This window comes from Haliotis rubra, unplaced genomic scaffold (genome assembly GCF_003918875.1).
Source record: "Haliotis rubra isolate DU_JTF1 unplaced genomic scaffold, ASM391887v1 Scf426, whole genome shotgun sequence".
Classification (NCBI taxonomy): domain Eukaryota; kingdom Metazoa; phylum Mollusca; class Gastropoda; order Lepetellida; family Haliotidae; genus Haliotis; species Haliotis rubra.
In genome coordinates, this window is record NW_025767109.1 from 60,065 (window position 1) to 76,479 (window position 16,415).

At 38.2% G+C, this 16,415-nt stretch overlaps 2 protein-coding genes across 16 annotated transcripts in view; one reads left to right on the forward strand and one right to left on the reverse strand.

Annotated features, from left to right (window-relative positions):
* Positions 1-1,934: 1,934 nt before the first annotated feature.
* LOC124288808 lies at positions 1,935-10,279 on the reverse strand. Of its 5 annotated transcripts, none has more exons than XM_046725345.1 (4): positions 10,203-10,279; positions 6,152-6,264; positions 3,214-5,260; positions 1,935-2,659 (listed from the first exon to the last, which is right to left on the reverse strand). In XM_046725345.1, the coding sequence occupies exons 2-4, from the start codon at positions 6,207-6,209 to the stop codon at positions 2,521-2,523; spliced, it is 2,244 nt and encodes a 747-aa protein (XP_046581301.1). In that variant the 5' UTR covers positions 6,210-6,264; positions 10,203-10,279; the 3' UTR covers positions 1,935-2,520. The 5 variants fall into 5 exon arrangements, with proteins under 5 accessions (XP_046581301.1, XP_046581299.1, XP_046581300.1 ...); XM_046725343.1 differs by lacking the exon at positions 10,203-10,279 and adding an exon at positions 9,964-10,052; XM_046725344.1 differs by lacking the exon at positions 10,203-10,279 and adding an exon at positions 9,969-10,045.
* A 3,611-nt stretch (positions 10,280-13,890) lies between these two features.
* The window catches only part of LOC124288818 (DISP complex protein LRCH3-like), a 111,567-nt gene continuing 109,042 nt past the window's right edge, over positions 13,891-16,415 (forward strand). For all 11 annotated transcript variants that reach the window (XM_046725366.1, XM_046725368.1, XM_046725369.1 and 8 more), the window contains exon 1: positions 13,891-14,094. In XM_046725366.1, the coding sequence (XP_046581322.1) occupies positions 13,923-14,094 (172 nt within the window). In that variant the 5' untranslated portion in view covers positions 13,891-13,922. The remainder of the gene's footprint in view (positions 14,095-16,415) is intronic.

Genomic DNA, 16,415 nt, shown 5'->3' on the forward strand with positions numbered 1-16,415 from the left:
AGGCTACCCTATCCCCCTACATAGATATCAGATTCTGTATTATTTAATTGCAATGTGGTGGACCATCTGGTAGAATCTTCATGAAGCAAGAGACACCGCTAGAGGAGATGAAGCTGAAAGTAGTCCCAGTCTACACACACCCCACAGCTTCTAAATGCCAACTCTTACACAATACAGAACAAGGATATACTACAACAAATACAAATGTCAAACCTCGGATGATTCTGATTAAAGTATTTTCTAACACTTCAGACAACTCCATAACCTGTCTTCAAATCTTGAACATTTCATCACAAGAATGTTTCCAGCTCATCTGGGTCCAGTCTGATCTGGTTGAGCTATATCCAACACAAGATATGTCACCCAGATAATGAGGACAGGTGTGGTTGTTTTAGTCCTTATGAACTGTCTACTGAAAATATATTGAACTTACCATTGTGAGACATTTACAGTAACAAAACATACACTACTCACTACACACAAAATGTGAACATTTCTGGAATCAATGATGAGATTTTATTAGATATCTTTTGTATGTGTAGGGCACCATTCATAATTTATGGGTGGGTATGATATGATGATATTTTTAGGGGGTTACCAATTTTGTTCTGGGGAGGTAGGGGGTGTCTTCAATTTTGTACTCATGGATATGGTGTGTGTGTTTGGGGTCAGTAATTTTGTTCATAAAAATATTAAATATTATGCGAGAGGGGGAGGGGGGATTTTGTACGTGATATCCAAGGGGAGGTAACTTACTTTGTACATAAATTTTAGGGACGGTCATTCACATTGTACATGCTTCTACACAAAAATCATCACCACCGCCCCTAGCCATAAATTATGAACGGTCCCTAAGAGAAATCAAAGAAGATACACAACTCACTTCTGTATCTTCAAGGTTGGCTTTTTAAACAAAAATACAATATGCATTCACACAGGAGACATCACATAAGCAAAGAAAAACCTATTTACACTTGTTCTGTTTTCTCTAAGTGGTATTCAGTGGCAGATTTTGGTTCATTCAGGGCTAACAAAAACTAGTTCACAGGACAAACAGCTCACCTGCTACAAATATTGGTGTACATAATTGACACTGAACATATGAACTGTAATTTCATCAATCTTTACCCTGCCAATCATTATCATTCAAATTATAATGAAAATTGACAATTCTTATTTTCTCGGCTGGAGGACAAGGTATACTAAACTGATATCTAAATTTGAAATGTGTAGGTTCAATAAAACACAAGCAACATAGCTCTGTAAGACATAAAACACTTCAAAACTACATTGACTAAAACTTTTGAGTGTCTGAGCATAACTCAAAACACAAAAGTAGAATCCTAGTTTTAAGAAGAACACTGTCATTTTGTTAAGTATAATGAAGAGAGGTTTATGCATCACTTCTTAGAATAACAATGGAAGAGTTACTTCCCTTCCCTTTAGTTTCGAGGGTTTGTTGATTTGGTTTCAATTTGTAGATTTTAATTACATTTTAGTAATTAAGCCTTTGGTGAAGTATTATGATCTACACAGCTGCTTGGTTCATGTAACTTGTCCTTTCAGCAACATGTTACATGTAACAACACCTAACATCTTTCGTGTTCAATACAGAGATAAGTTATCACTCAATTCTCAAATGGCATAAACAGAATTTGTTGCCTTGTGAACACATTAAATTCACCTGTCCTGGCAATATGCAGACGACCAAGCCTCATGGAAACAGCCTCATCTCACATCACTTCATCAACTATGACTAAATTCCACGTCCCTGCATCTAAGACCTTCCTGACTGACCATCTCAATATATACTGAGGGAAATAAAAGGGATCACATGAAAGCACAAGTGTTCCTTTATTTTTTCCAGGTTTCTTCACAAGTTGTGCGAAACAAAGCTTGTGAAGAAAGCTGAGGGAAAAAATTAAGGAACACTTGTGCTTTCATGTGATCCATTTAGTTTTCCCTCAGTATATTTTATCAGCAAGAAATATATAATATAAAAAATAAAAATCGGAACACGAAGCGACTTACATTTCAAAATACCACTAAAAAAGCCACTGCTCTTCATGATCAATACATTGCTGCTTCAATACCATGGAAACAAGATAGGTTCTTTATCTACAATAAATCTGCTTATGTCCACACCAAAGCAGAGGTGGAAATGATAGCACATGTAAGCCAGAAATATACACACTGATAACAAATCACGAATGACTGTGAAGAGTGATTAAGGGGAGGTAACTGTGCCAGATATGTAACCACTAGACAACCCTGCTGCCCCCAGTGTATCCCAATGGCGTGTGTTGTGTTACTGAATGAGTGAGTGAGTATGGTTTTATGTTGTTTTAGCAATATTCCAGCAATATCACAGCAGGGACACCAGTATTGTGTGCTGAATAGCTGTACGACAACATCAGTTTGATATTGCAACATGGACGACCACCGCACTGTGACATGACTGTACAAGAACATTATCTACAACCAACAAGGTGTTCCTCCACCATCAGCTGTCTGTCTGGATCAGGCGCTGGTTTTGCTTGGCTGTTCTGTATTGCTGGTCTCGGGAGCCTTCTTCGGAACTTTCTCAGTGACGCGACGGAACTCCAAGTGCAGCCCGCCAGTCGTGTGACCAGACATTCTGTCAAAGTTGATCTCACTTCTGAAAACACATATATAGAATAATCAATGCAGGAGTTTAGCCTTACGTTTATTTTAGAATATTCCAACAATATCACAGCGGGGGACACAAGAAATGAGCTTCACACATTACGCCCATGTGGAAAATTGGACCCAGGTCTTGCCCCTTTGTGAGACCTTCCATTGGCACACATTTTCAGACACTTTTGTAAAACTCTTTTCATTGGCTTTTAATCAGGTCAAAGTAAATGCCTGAGTTAACAAAATCATCCAATTCAAAACACTTCATGGTGTTGATAGTCTGTCTTGCTGACCTTAGACTGGAACTGGAATCATCCTCTAGTCTAGAATGATTTGATAAGTCTAAGTCACCTCAGCTCTTGTTCCATTATCATTTTAATATTTATTTGGTAGATATATATATTATAACTTCATGACACAGACTAAGCAAGACACACAATCAGGCAGGAACACACAAAGCATAATGTCACACAATGTTACAACACAATCAGCATTAAGACCTATTCCATCCCCAAAATCCCAAAGGAGTTGAAAGAAATCTCATCTTTTACATACTCTCTTTCTGCCATTGTAAAGGTGTACTTCCTCGCCTTCATGTAGACTGCGTACTTGTCCTCAATCTTACTGCTCTCATCAATGTCTAGCCAAGCACTTCCCCGTTGCTGCGTTGTCCGACACTGCCACTTCAGCTTGGTTTCCATCTCAACATCGTTATCCTCCTCTTTTTCCGCCTCGCCTTCACCCGACACAACAGACTGAGCCCGCGGCGGAAGTCTGATGTGGCTGCCTCTCTTGCTCATCATCATCGACCTTTTCAACGCTTTAAAAATTTCATCTTTGGGATTTTTCTCACTTGTAGACATGCCGTAACGTTCCAGAATAGCAGCAGGCTGGCTATGGTTTATATCATGGCGGAAGCGACATTTCTTATCCTCCGATTTACAAAACCCGAGAATGTAATCTTCACATACATGCAAGAAGGGGCAGGTGTTGTTCCTGGAATTCTTACAGCCCCAGAATGTGTTGTAAAATCTGCACACCACTGGCAATGTAGTACGGTTCCTGTACTTCAAATTCAGAAGAACTTTTTGAGCTAGACGAGGTGGAAACTTGTGAAGAAGAGACTTTCTCAAGATGTACTTGTTATATTTTGAGTCCATATCATGACCGAACAAACATCTTTTACCAGTATCTACAATGTCACATTTGCTGAGCACAAAATAACGACAAACATGAAGAGACTTGCATCTCCCTTTACAAGATGAAGCTTTTGTTGAATGAGACAGACACAATCGTAGCGTTGGTGTAGCAGTAACCGTCACGTGATCATCCTTGTCGTCTGTTGTTTCTTCAGGAGCTTCTCCAGCAGTTTCTTCCTCTTTGGACTTCTTCACCTCATCTTCTGTTTCAGAATTTGGTTTCTCAGTTTCCATGTCCTGGGTTGAGCTTCCAGGCTCTTGTTTGTCCTCCGTCTTTTCTTCCCCCTGTTCCTTTGATGCTTCTTTATTTTCTTCTTTCACTGCTTCTTCCGCTTCTGCTTCTTTTGCTTCTTTCTTCTCCTCCTCCTTCTCTTCCACCTTCTCCACTTTCTCCTCTGCCTTTTCTTCTTCTTTCACTTCTTCCATTGATGTCTCTGCAGCCTCGTCCTTGGTATCCATTTCTGCCTCTTCAGACAAGGTCGTCACGAGGAATACGCTTTTGTATTTCAGAAGAAATTCCTTCAGATTTGTGGAATTGTTGAAAACAGCCACATCCTTCATGATCAACTCAAGGCGTAACACGTTTAGCGTGCAGGTGCCTTCAAGATTTTCAAAGAGAACCAACAAAATACTACTGGCGAGGTCATCAAGGTTGTTCTTCTCCATCTTGGCGATGTCTTCCTCTGTTGGTGGACTCACTTCCTCTGTTAGAGTACTTGATACCTTGTTTTCATCCATCTTTTGATCGCCTTCCTCATCTTTGGTTGTTTCTTCTTTTTCTGCATCTTCTTCCTCATCATCATCGATACCACTCCATTCTGAACTGGACGGATCATCATTATTTCTGTCATGATGTTCGTAATGTCTGCGTCGATAGGGTCGGGGATGGTAGTTGTCATCCCTCCGTGGCTGATAACTGCCTCTTCCTCTCCCTCTTCTCTGATAATCTCCCTGCCACTTGTAATCATCACGACGTTGAACATTATCCCGCCGTTCATAACTTCCTCTTCCCCTCCGACTCATCGGCTCATCCCGATAATTACCTCGCCTCTGAAAACCGTCGGACTCTCTTCTAGGTCCATGACTGTCGTAGCTTCTCTTCCTATCGACATGTCTCTGTCGTGAGTAATCATAGTCATCGTCTCGAAAATGACTGTCGTGACCACCCCGCCTGTCATCCATCCAGTCATCATCGTCATACTGCTGGCTCCTACGTGTGTAGTACTGAGTCTCCATGTCATACCTCTTGTCATACATGACATCGTGGTAGTCTGACCTGCTGCCGTAGTCATCACGCCTCCTTCGCTTGTTTGGGGATCTTTCATAGAACTGGCCATCATCATAGTCATCATAACTGCTCTCATCATCGTAGCGAGGACCCCTCCTGCTTTCTTCTGGATAGCCTGAAACAATGAAAATCTCACACTGAATAGTTACGAAAACGAAAAGGAACATAATATTTTAAGTTGCAGACTATTTCATATTCTGGAAGAGGGGCCTGATTAATCCAAAAGAAATACACTGTCCCGAAAATGCTTATAAATAGAATAATACTCAAAAAGAAATTGTGTGCCACATAAATTACACTGTTGCAAAAGGTTTTTAAGAATAAACATATTAAGGCTCGTAAGTTTTCATAAAGGAATATATGGTTTTAAACTGTCAGCTTACTGAATTCTAGTTTTGTCAGGATTGGTCCTTTCGTTACAACTTTGAAACCAGATTACAAAGCAATAACAAAGCTTTCCTTCACCTATACAACTCCTAAAATGCCTCTGAAAAAGCAGGAACAGTTTAAACAGTTTTTACTTTTAGTTTTTGTTTATTTGTTTGTTGTTAAATGCTGCACTCAGCAATATTCCAACTACTGGTATATTTTGGCAGCCTGTGAATAATCAAGCTGGACAAGTCAACCCACTGTCTAAAATTGAAAAGCAACTATCCACATCATTGGTGTATAAGGTCAAGCAAAGAAGTCACAAAATCTGACTATCCGTTTGTATTTGGTCACCTCCTACATCCTGCATACAACTTTGAATCCCACATTTAACAAGTGACTGCAGAAAAAAACACTATATTTTTGTGCCAATTCATTTTGTGATGTGCATCACTACAGTACCGTACATACCCAAATAACAAAGAGACAATGCATCAGTTTCACACACGATGATTACCGTAAAATGACTTTGGTCCCACGAAATGTTCTTCACTCAGCAATGCAGGGAGACATACAGTTAATCCACTGATAGAATCAGAGGAGCATACGGTAACATATAAATACAGCTTCAACCTACCTCTTCGATGGGATGAATGACCAGACTGTCTTCGGTCGTCACGGTAACGCCTGTCCATCGTGAGTCAGATGTTAGCAGCAACTGTATGTTTACAGCACACAAAGTTTGTCCATCTGGAATATGAAATGATTTATTATTAATTCTGATATCTCACATCAATAGCTAAATATGACATGACGTATATATAATATGTGTATTTATACCGCGCTGGATTGTATGCTCAACATGCTCAAAGCGCTACATACAAAAGGTGATGGGAGTGCAACAGCACCTAAAACATTTGTACAGAAAAAGATTAAAACTTTTCAGGATATGTTTGTTAAACACTGTAATATTTTCTAAAGAGGAATGTTTTCAAGGCACATTTGAAGGAATCAAGGGATGTTGATACATCAGTTTACATTTACATTAGCCGTGATATTGCTGAAATATTGCTAAAAGCAGCGTAAAACTAAATTCACTCACTCACATTTACATTGTGGTACGTCAGTCACATCTTCAAGACATGTGTACTGGTCACAAACTGTTTTGCAATTTGATGATATATATGCCATATAAGACCGTGATTTTCAATGTCTTACTGCATTTATTATGTTTTCTAACAAAACATATTGCATTTTTTCAGTGTTCTGGTATATTGCAGAAAGCAATGGTGCTCTGAGAGAAGAACGATGAAAACTAATTGCACTATTGCTAAACTTTTGCTGTAATCATTGCAAAAACTTGCTGAATTCAAAATTACTAATAACATGGTATTCTAAAATATGTCTCAATATTTGTATTGTACTTAGAATTATACCATGTGTGCCTACAAACTAGTAAGCATACAACAGACAGATTCACAAACAATTATATCTAATACAGTCCATGCATGTATATAATATTAGACATATCTGCATTAATGAAGTTTCTTTAAGAGGCACTTAAGAAGTTGTGAAGATGAAGGAAAACCAAGTTCGATGGATAGTCAACTTCTATATTACAATGAGTGTGATGTTTCGGTGTAGGTATTAAGATAGTTATCAAGCAAGTGATAACAGTGTTAGTATCAACTCCGAAGTGACACACTCATTGTAATAAAGAAATGGACCATCCACAGAACGTGGTTTTCCTTCATTAGTGAAGTTTCTAGTGAAAATGAAGAGTCTCTCTGCCCCTTCTTATTAATAGCATATTGTATCAAAACAATTCAACAACAGTTTCTCTGCAATGTATTTTCATTTCAGAAACTAAATGTTAGTTTATAATACAAATTTATCAATTTTACTGCACAAGCTGTCGGGGCAAAGTGTTAAGTCCGTGGATTTACCAACTACATGTACCCCTGTATCAGATACCAATAAAGTGCTGAAATCACCACTGTATTTTTAATTATACTTGCACACAGATACTTTATGAACAAATTTGCAACAAAACATAACTATGTAAATAAAAACCTGATGAAAGTAAGCGGGTGAGTGAGTATGGTTTTACGCCGCTTTTAGCAATTTTCCAGCAACATCATGGCGGGGGACACCAGCCATGGGCTTCAGACATTGTACCCATGTGGGGTCTTTGTCCTGATGAGCAAACGCTTTAACCACGAGGCTACCCCACCTCCCCCCACCTGATGAAAAAGACAGATAATACTGAACATTAAAGGGTATAGTGAGTGAGTGAGTTTAGTTTTATGCCGCACTCCACAGTATTCCAGCTATATGGCGGCAGTCTGGACCGGACAATCCAATGAAGAGTATATATTGAGTGAGTCTAATGCAGAAATCAGACAGCTTTAAGTTTAAAATCATGCATATATCATGGCATGGGACACCAGAAGAGAACTTCACACCTGTGGTGAACTGAACCCGGGTGTTCCATGTGATGCGCGGCCGCCAACTGCTAGGCTTATACAGCCCACCATGTATGCAGATACCAGATTTAGAAAACATCTATAATTTTCTCTTGTCTCTGAAAATTGACTGCAACCAAAGATTTAACAAAACCAAACACCACTATTCTGCCCCGACTGTCATTCCCAATTATAAATTACATGTTTCTTAACTCAAGTAAAAAATAAGAACTATTGTCTGTCTGAACACATGCTTACTCAGTGCTAAAACTACAAGTCCACAATAAATATCAACAGTCCTTTCAGAATTCTGACCGCCTCCGTGGTGTAGTGGTTAGAGCGTCCGCCCGTGGGTTCGATCCCCCGACCGCGTCATACCAAAGAAGTTAAAATATGGTACTTGTTGGTCCCTGCCTGGAGTTCAGCATTAATTGGTACAACAAGGACTGGTCGGCTCGGAGTCAGTATAATGTGTCTGAGTGGGGTATTCATGCTTCACTGCGGCATGGTATCTCAGTGGGCTAGCACTATAAAACCAGCTTCAGTCTGGGCTAGTACAAGCAGCCGCACATACACATACACACGAATGCATGTCGTCATATGAGCGAAATATTCTCAAGTACGACGTTAAACCCAATTTCACCTCACCTTTCAGAATTTTACTAATCTTCAACCAGTGGGTGTATGTTAACTTTGAACTTTGGATATATTGGAAACAATGGATCCGAGTAAAATACTGTTGTTCTGATGTCAACCAATGTTTATCGTACTTTACATTTGTAACCCGTACATGTTACATTTTCAATTACATTTTCTCAGAACCATTGGCGGATCCAGAGGGGGGTTCAGGGGGGTCGAAACACCCACCCCCACCCCCTCCTTTTGAAAATGACTTAAGACCACATTGAAGATTTTTTATGCTATGGTTCGAAACCCCACCGTGGTTTCCTCCACCCTTGAAAATTCCTGATTCACTTCCATGAGTACAGTACAGATTCTAGTACGTTTGTTGGGTTGAGTCCCATCCAAGATTCGAACTTGGAGCCAGCACTTTACTGAAAAAGTGTAATCCCAAATATAACATGCGTTACACCTGACCACTTTCTAAATGGCATTGTGTATGAATTCCTACCTTACATTGCTAAACTGATAGTTTTCTTCTTCACATAATTTACCAGGCAACATACATATTGTTTTGCTTTTCTATTTTATTTTGTCGTACTGTTGTCTGTTTTACCAAATATCTTTTTGAAATGTGATTGATTCTATATCTTGGAAAAAATTGACAACACATGCCTTTTAATATGGAGAATAAAATTTCATCAAATGAATTAAAAGATGCTATGCATGATTGTGTTGACTTGCATCCCATGAGACCAAATGTACTGCAATAACCAGGGCAATCATATCCTGTAACAAATGTTATTGTAATCATAAATTAATCAAGCTATCATTGAGTGTATAAACAAAAGATTTTAAGTCATTCAGGATGCAAGTTACAGTTGCCATAATGTAGGTCATAGATTTATTTGCAAATGTGCACCTTATCACACAGTCGCTTTTGAAATTGCTGTTTGCTGTTAATCTACCAGACAGTGTACGCTTCTTCATTCTATCTCGTTGTATCAAATATGTCGTTTAAGTTCAACAATCAATCATATGTCCAAAGAACCACTTGACATTGTTCTCATCTCTGTGTTTCACAGCATAGATTCATATTTTTTTAAATACAGTGCGCTTTTGTTGAAGAGCTTTCATGAAGTATAGAAGCCCACACAGCGTGTATATTGGGGATATCGATTGTAAATTGGAATCGATAAATATGATCAAAATGTTATGATTTCTCAATTCGCATTCTCACTTTTAACTTTCCACATGAGCCCTAGACATGGACACGTGTGTGAGATCATTGCCTTGCTTGTTGACTGCTATCGTTAGAATTGATGACATTAACGCACGTGTTTAAAAACATACCAATACCTACTCAACCTGTGATATCGTGCAGGGAACGCAAGGTTTCAGATCACAATCGTCGCCGATCTTGGAACCTTTGGATTGAACCAAGGACAGATAACTCTGTTGACGAACCTTGATTGAAAACTTCCTGTTTCGTGACCGAATATTGGATCGATACCTTTCCTCTTATTACAATATGAAAAACTATCTATTTTGTAAATATATAGCATATTGTAAATTATTAGTATGTCTATTTTTTGTCCTTACCGATTGCGTGCAATTTTCTAGGACACGTGTTATGCACAATAGTGTAACAATGAAACCATTGTTGTCCAAGGGAGGCTACTCCTGTCACCTTCCTTTCACACATCGGATTTCTTCGATACCTTTACATTAAAAACTATATACCCTATTAATATTTCTTTCTTTTTTTCGAAAAGTTTCTATTTATATTCTCTATGTTCAATTTGCATGATGAAGCATTTTTTCATTGAATTTAATTTAGGGATTGATAAATAATTACCTGAACCATGACACGGTTAATAATATACTAACATCCAGCGCCAGAGGAACCACCAAGGCACCAAAATATAGAAATCTTTTTTCAAAAATAATAAGAATAAACATAGTCTATATTAATCAAGGCGGCGTTTCACCATGATTTAGACATTGTTGGGCAAGACTTGTAATTATTTTTGTTTTTGACAACAATAAACGAATAAACTAGATAAAAGGGAAGGGGAGAGGAGAGAAATATCAAAGCGAAAGTTCTATATTCCATCGAAAGCAAACTTCTGTCTTCTGTCATGACAAATGGTACAACAAGACAGCAGGGCACAGTTCTCGACAAGATAAATGGCATAACACTGCATGCACGAAAGATTTAACAAACGCTGAAACATGTTCACCCATCTCGCCCAGGACTGTTGCCCCAAATCCGAAATTTCAAAATATAAACGTTTGACTTTTACGGAGCATCTAATTAAAGCGTAAATAAATGTGATAATAGCAGTAAAACTGTTATAAACACAAAAATACATCGATGAGTGTGTGATATAGACTCCAACACACAAAGTCAGCGATCTAAACCACTCTGTAACGGCAGTTTCCACAAAAATGGAAGTCTAATAACTGGTAGTCTGGACCATGTACTTTGTGTACCCCGTGTTTCTGTGCTGGCGAGAAGTTGCCATACTCTGAAAGTCTGAGTTCGACTCCCGGATTGGAATCAACTGAACAACGTACTAGAAGCTGTGCTTAACTGAAGAAATATAATCCCAGCCAAATATAATAGATTTGACTTCTTTCTAATGGCACTCTGTAGTCATCGCTTCAGCCGTTAAAGCTACCTGACACTAGTCAGAAGGGTACATTGTACCAAGGATGTGGGAAATCGACGGGACGAGCGAACATTTTATAACCAATAGGCTACCCCACCGCCCCAAATCTGATACTATACTTGAGGGGTATACTTCACTTGTTCTTGACAGATAGGTGGGTAACATAGGTATATCTTACTTTTCTTGTGACGTCACCACCTAGGACAGTCATAAAGTCCAAATATCTGCTACACAGTTGTCACGAAAAGTCCAACAACGCAATCATGCCACGGTTCCTTAAAATATTTCACCTCCCACCCCGCCCTGCTTTGCTGTTGGTGGTGCATTTAATACACTCTTAGCTCAGTAGTCAAGCGAATTCTTTCTATTTTCTGCACGTTTTGTTAATAGGTGTTAATTGGTGTAGCCTATGCATGCATTACATCTGTCGAGTTGAGTTGAGTTGGGCTTTACGTCACATCGGCATTATTTCAGGTGAGAACTCAAGTTTTCATTGATAATACATGTCGCTTTTGATTTACATATTAAAAGATGATTTTGCTATTGCTACTCTTATCAATTTTATAGGGCTGTAACGATGGATTGCAATTGTTGAGTCTCCGATAGCAATTAATCGATGGTAGAAACGAAAATCTATCGATGTATCGATAGTATGTGTGACTATCGATAGTTTCAGTATATGACTTCCGTTGATGCGCAGCGTAAAATACAGGAAGTACCAGATAGGTTCACTTTGATTTACAGTTATCCGCCCCTGGAACCTCCTCTTAAACAAACTTTATCTGGGTTTCAAGTTTTCTTATCAGTTATTAAAAGAGACTAAAACTATATCAGCTTTATGTTATTTCATACAAACTATACATTCATGTGGGAAATGACTTCAAATGAGACATTTACAGTTGCAATAGACTATCGCTATCGCAATAGTTAGTTCCCCCGTAATAGTCACCCCTACAATTTTTAAAGTTTATATTGATGTTCCATCGACAGCGACACCGACGATGAATGAACGTGTGCAAATGACATTCAGTTGTTGAATTAATGTTGAATAAAAATTGGTCGTTTTTTGAGTGTTTGAGTGAAATATGTTTGTAGAGTATAAAAGGTTTTTAAAAATGATAGATTATTGCTTGCTTAGTATTAAGTGATAAAAATATTATGACCCTCCCTTTTCCATATCTTGCCCCGTATCATCCCGAGACGCCCACATCTGACTGAGGCCGTTAGACAGTATGGGCTTTTCAAACGATACGTATTGCAATATTTTTTTCTGAGAACCGATATATTGGGCAAAGAACAAATATGAAGTTTTTGTGATTATCTTTGCGGTTTAAATTAAAATCTACACACTTTCATTCACAATAAATGTTTTCCTTCCCTTCAATTACAAAACAGCATACTGTAATACAATAAAGATAATAGAATCCAGGACTATGCAACCTAATTCTGAGGTTGCTGTTGTAAGAACCATATCATATATGTTTAGGGACTTATAGTGTAGAAAATAGGATCGACATGCGCTATTAGTGCCACTCACTGTCAAACACTTATAAGTTCCCAATATATCGCAATACGTCTGGCAAAACGGGTACCAGAATCGCAATATATTGCAATACAATTTATTTGCCAATACACAGGCTTAGGAATCATGGAAGGCAAAATCATCCAAACAGGTTTGAACAACATCGAGGATATGAGGAGCGAAGTGATTAAATAGTGAGACACTACCAGCATCGACTCGCTACAAAGTTTGATGAATGTGCCCAGGCGTATTCAAGCCTGCTTGCAGAATTGGGAGGTCTTACTAAATATAGAAGTGACACAATTAATATGAGAAAAAGTCTCTTACTTTACGTAATGGCTAAAGGTCTGGTGTAAATCCACCTAGGGTCCATGCAGGAAGCAAAAGTACTGTAAGTCCCCATGGTCCCAGGTATGGTGATCTAACTTCAGCTGCTGGCGATCTATAGCCAGTTTTTATATTGCCTTTTTAAAAGATTTCATTGCTAGTTTTACATTTATATTTGTGATGTTCTACTTGTTTTTTACTGTCCTTCGTTGACAGATTTGCTATATTTATTATGAATTAATAACTTGTTTTACTCACGATATAGCTGAAACAATGTCGATGTGGCTGAAAGTTCTCACTCACCCGCTCACTATTTTGCTGAATTCTGACTGAATTATATGTATTACTATTAGCGAAAACGTATATCTCGATAACTTCCTGGAAATACTAAACATCGGAAAAGTTAAAAACAGGACAATATATACTACGATATCGTAAAAATAAATAAATGTTAACTTATACATTCTATTAGCGGAACAGCTGTCATCTAAAATAAAGAACGAGTACTCTTTCCTTTTTGGCTTTCGATTTACTTTATTACGATACGTGTAAGAGTGTATGAATTGCCGAAGTTTATCCGTATATAGTAAATCTTTATTTACACTGAATAAATCTAAGATAATTTGTCTGTGCCTTTGTTTCGGTGTTCAATGTAGCTATATGGTTTTATCATTCGTCCTCCAGATGCCCAAGCAGAAGCTAGCAGGTGCGCGTTTAACAATTTGTTGCAGGGAAATAGTATCAGAGACAGAATCATGGTGGAGCATGCGCATCAAGCCGAACTGCTGAAGTTGTAAAATGGCGGCCACTTACGGGTCGGGCTCTCAAAGCCCCCCTGTAATAGGCAGGCCGTTAGAACGTGTTTTCGAGGAGGCGCAGCATACAGGGGAGGTTACTTTAAGTGGCAGAAAACTTAAGGATTACCCTAAGATTTCAACCAAATTCGATCTCGTCGACACAATCGCAGCAGGTAAGTCTTTATCGGCCTTGTCGGAAGTGAAGCGAATCCGTTGTGCTCTGACTTTCACATGTTTCCTGTCAAAAATCTTGGAATATACGTATACACTGTGACACTTCATATACGACCATGCTTATTCCCAATAAAAATGCTATGATTTAGTTGTCATTCCATCCGTTACTCCAAGAACTGATTCCTGACGAGGGTGGAACGGAACTCCAGGCTGTCGAGAAAGTGCCCTGTAAGGAGTTCAGGCTGATTCATCAACACAGCAGACAGACTAGGCCTTTGTCCAAATAAGAGATATTTTGACAGTTGATTTTGTTTCGATAAATCACACTGTTTAGCTTCCATTAGGGATTCATATGTGCTCCGGTATCTTCAATGCCCTTTAAATGCAGTGACAGTAATCTGTATACATTTGCAGCAATGAATTCAAAGGTTATTTTGCTAAACTGGATAAAATCTGTTTTCACTAAGTTTTCACAAAAAAACAACCCCCCAAAAAGCCAATAACCAGTGCTTCTCATATGAAGTGACTAAGAAGATTGGGTGGTCAGATTCGTTTGATTGCATGTCATTGGATTCCAAATGGTGTTGATGCATATAAAATTAAAAACCACAATATCTGGAATATTGCTGAGTCCAGTGAACAACAAACAACGATAATTATGGAATTATTACTTGTGCATTAAAAAATGGAAGTTGAATTTGCATTTTTGATAATTTGTTACTGTAAGTCCATACTGAAAGGTATCAGAATCTGCAAAGTTTTGTTTTGTGTTGTCCTATTACCATTTTTTTGTAATGTTATGGTCCTTAATTTCTCAAACTGTATCCATGCCCATGATGAGCTGGACTATTGCTAAGTTCTGTGTTAAACACATCTATGATGAGAGTAAATTGTGTTTCAGTGAGTGAGTGACGGAGTTAAAAGTTTTGTCACATCAGAATTATTTCAGCCATATAGCAATCAGCTTGTTTCTTTTTCTTAGATATATTTTATAGCATCAGTAGAATTTGTGTTCAAAAGAAAATCATACCAGGATTGAGAGAAAATTCTGTTCTCAGAATCGAGCCTGTTTTGGTATTTGCATTTTTGTGACTGGTAAGCAGTATTCTGCACTGCTTCGTATGCTCATATATTTTCTGAATGTATGGGCATCCATGTAACAATAACAAGAAATGGTGCTCTCCAGATGATGTCTTCCAATAGACAAGTTATACATTCCTATGGGAGGTACTTACAAACCCCATGTTGCTCACATCTGGGCCCTGTTTCACAAAGTTTTGTTAAGCCTAAGATCTCGTAACTTTTCTCGTGGCATTCGTACCTCCTATGCTGTAACATAGGAGGTACGAATGCCACAAGAAAAGTTATGAGATCTTAGGCTTACGACAGCTTTGTGAAACGGGGCCCTGGACAAGACCTGAGATTTGCATGAACAATATCTTATGGTTTTTTGTGTGTGTGATTGAATCGGTAAATACCGGTAACTTCACTAAAAGTGGTTACATTTAATGTCTGTTTCAGCTTAGAATCCTTGTTTTTCATTTGCAAATGTTTTACAGTCCAGCATGGTTGTTATGAACTGTACCCTCATCTCATTTGTTGGCGTTGTGGTCTAGAGCATCCATGAGGTTGTGCAGTTTTCTAAACCTCCCCTGTTGTGCAGGTTATGTATTTATGATCTGCTGAGGTATGTTTTGCTTGAGCCTCAAGAAAGCTTTTTTTGTCTGCCACACTTAAACAATTTTTCTTTTACTTTACATTCATCATGTTCATTGTTAGACAATACTTTTGTGTCACAGTGCATTTTTATGACCTCATGTGAATGTTTTGCTGTGCTCTCCAATAATGCAGAAAATGTGGAGATTCTTCCTGTTGCCAGAAACTCAAGCATGCATAGGCTCTGTTGTGCTATGGATGTATTTATCTTCTGTAGACATCATGAGGATATAAACTATGATTTATCATGGTTATCATCTTGTTTGCTGGCTAAAGCAGTAGCTATGCTGCATAAGTTAGTGTAAGATGTCGGATATAAGCATTTCAATATATTTGTAGTATTCAGAAATTGACATTGTCTACAAGTGTTTGGGCATAAAGCATATCAATTCCAAATCCTCATATTTTGTCACATCAAATGTGAAAATTTTCAAGTAAATGGTTCTGTTTGCATGATAGTTTTTCAAATTATCCTGATAAATTTTGGTCACACATAGAAAAGATATCCTTGTTTATTGATTTCTAGTTTAGATAGATGATAAACCAAGATGTCTATGTGATTAGTACCAGTACCAGAGCATACAAGCAGAATTGCATTCATATT

What these genes read in the sequence shown, in the direction of transcription:
- LOC124288808 (XM_046725345.1), bottom strand. Translation starts at nt 6,209, where the DNA reads ATGGACAGGCGTTACCGTGACGACCGAAGACAGTCTGGTCATTCATCC. An exon ending in TCATTCATCCCATCGAAGAG is followed by an intron (nt 5,261 to 6,151) that starts GTAGGTTGAAGC and finishes TCATTGTTTCAG; the next exon opens with GCTATCCAGAAGAAAGCAGG. An exon ending in TTTACAATGGCAGAAAGAGA is followed by an intron (nt 2,660 to 3,213) that starts GTATGTAAAAGA and finishes ATGTGTTTTCAG; the next exon opens with AAGTGAGATCAACTTTGACA.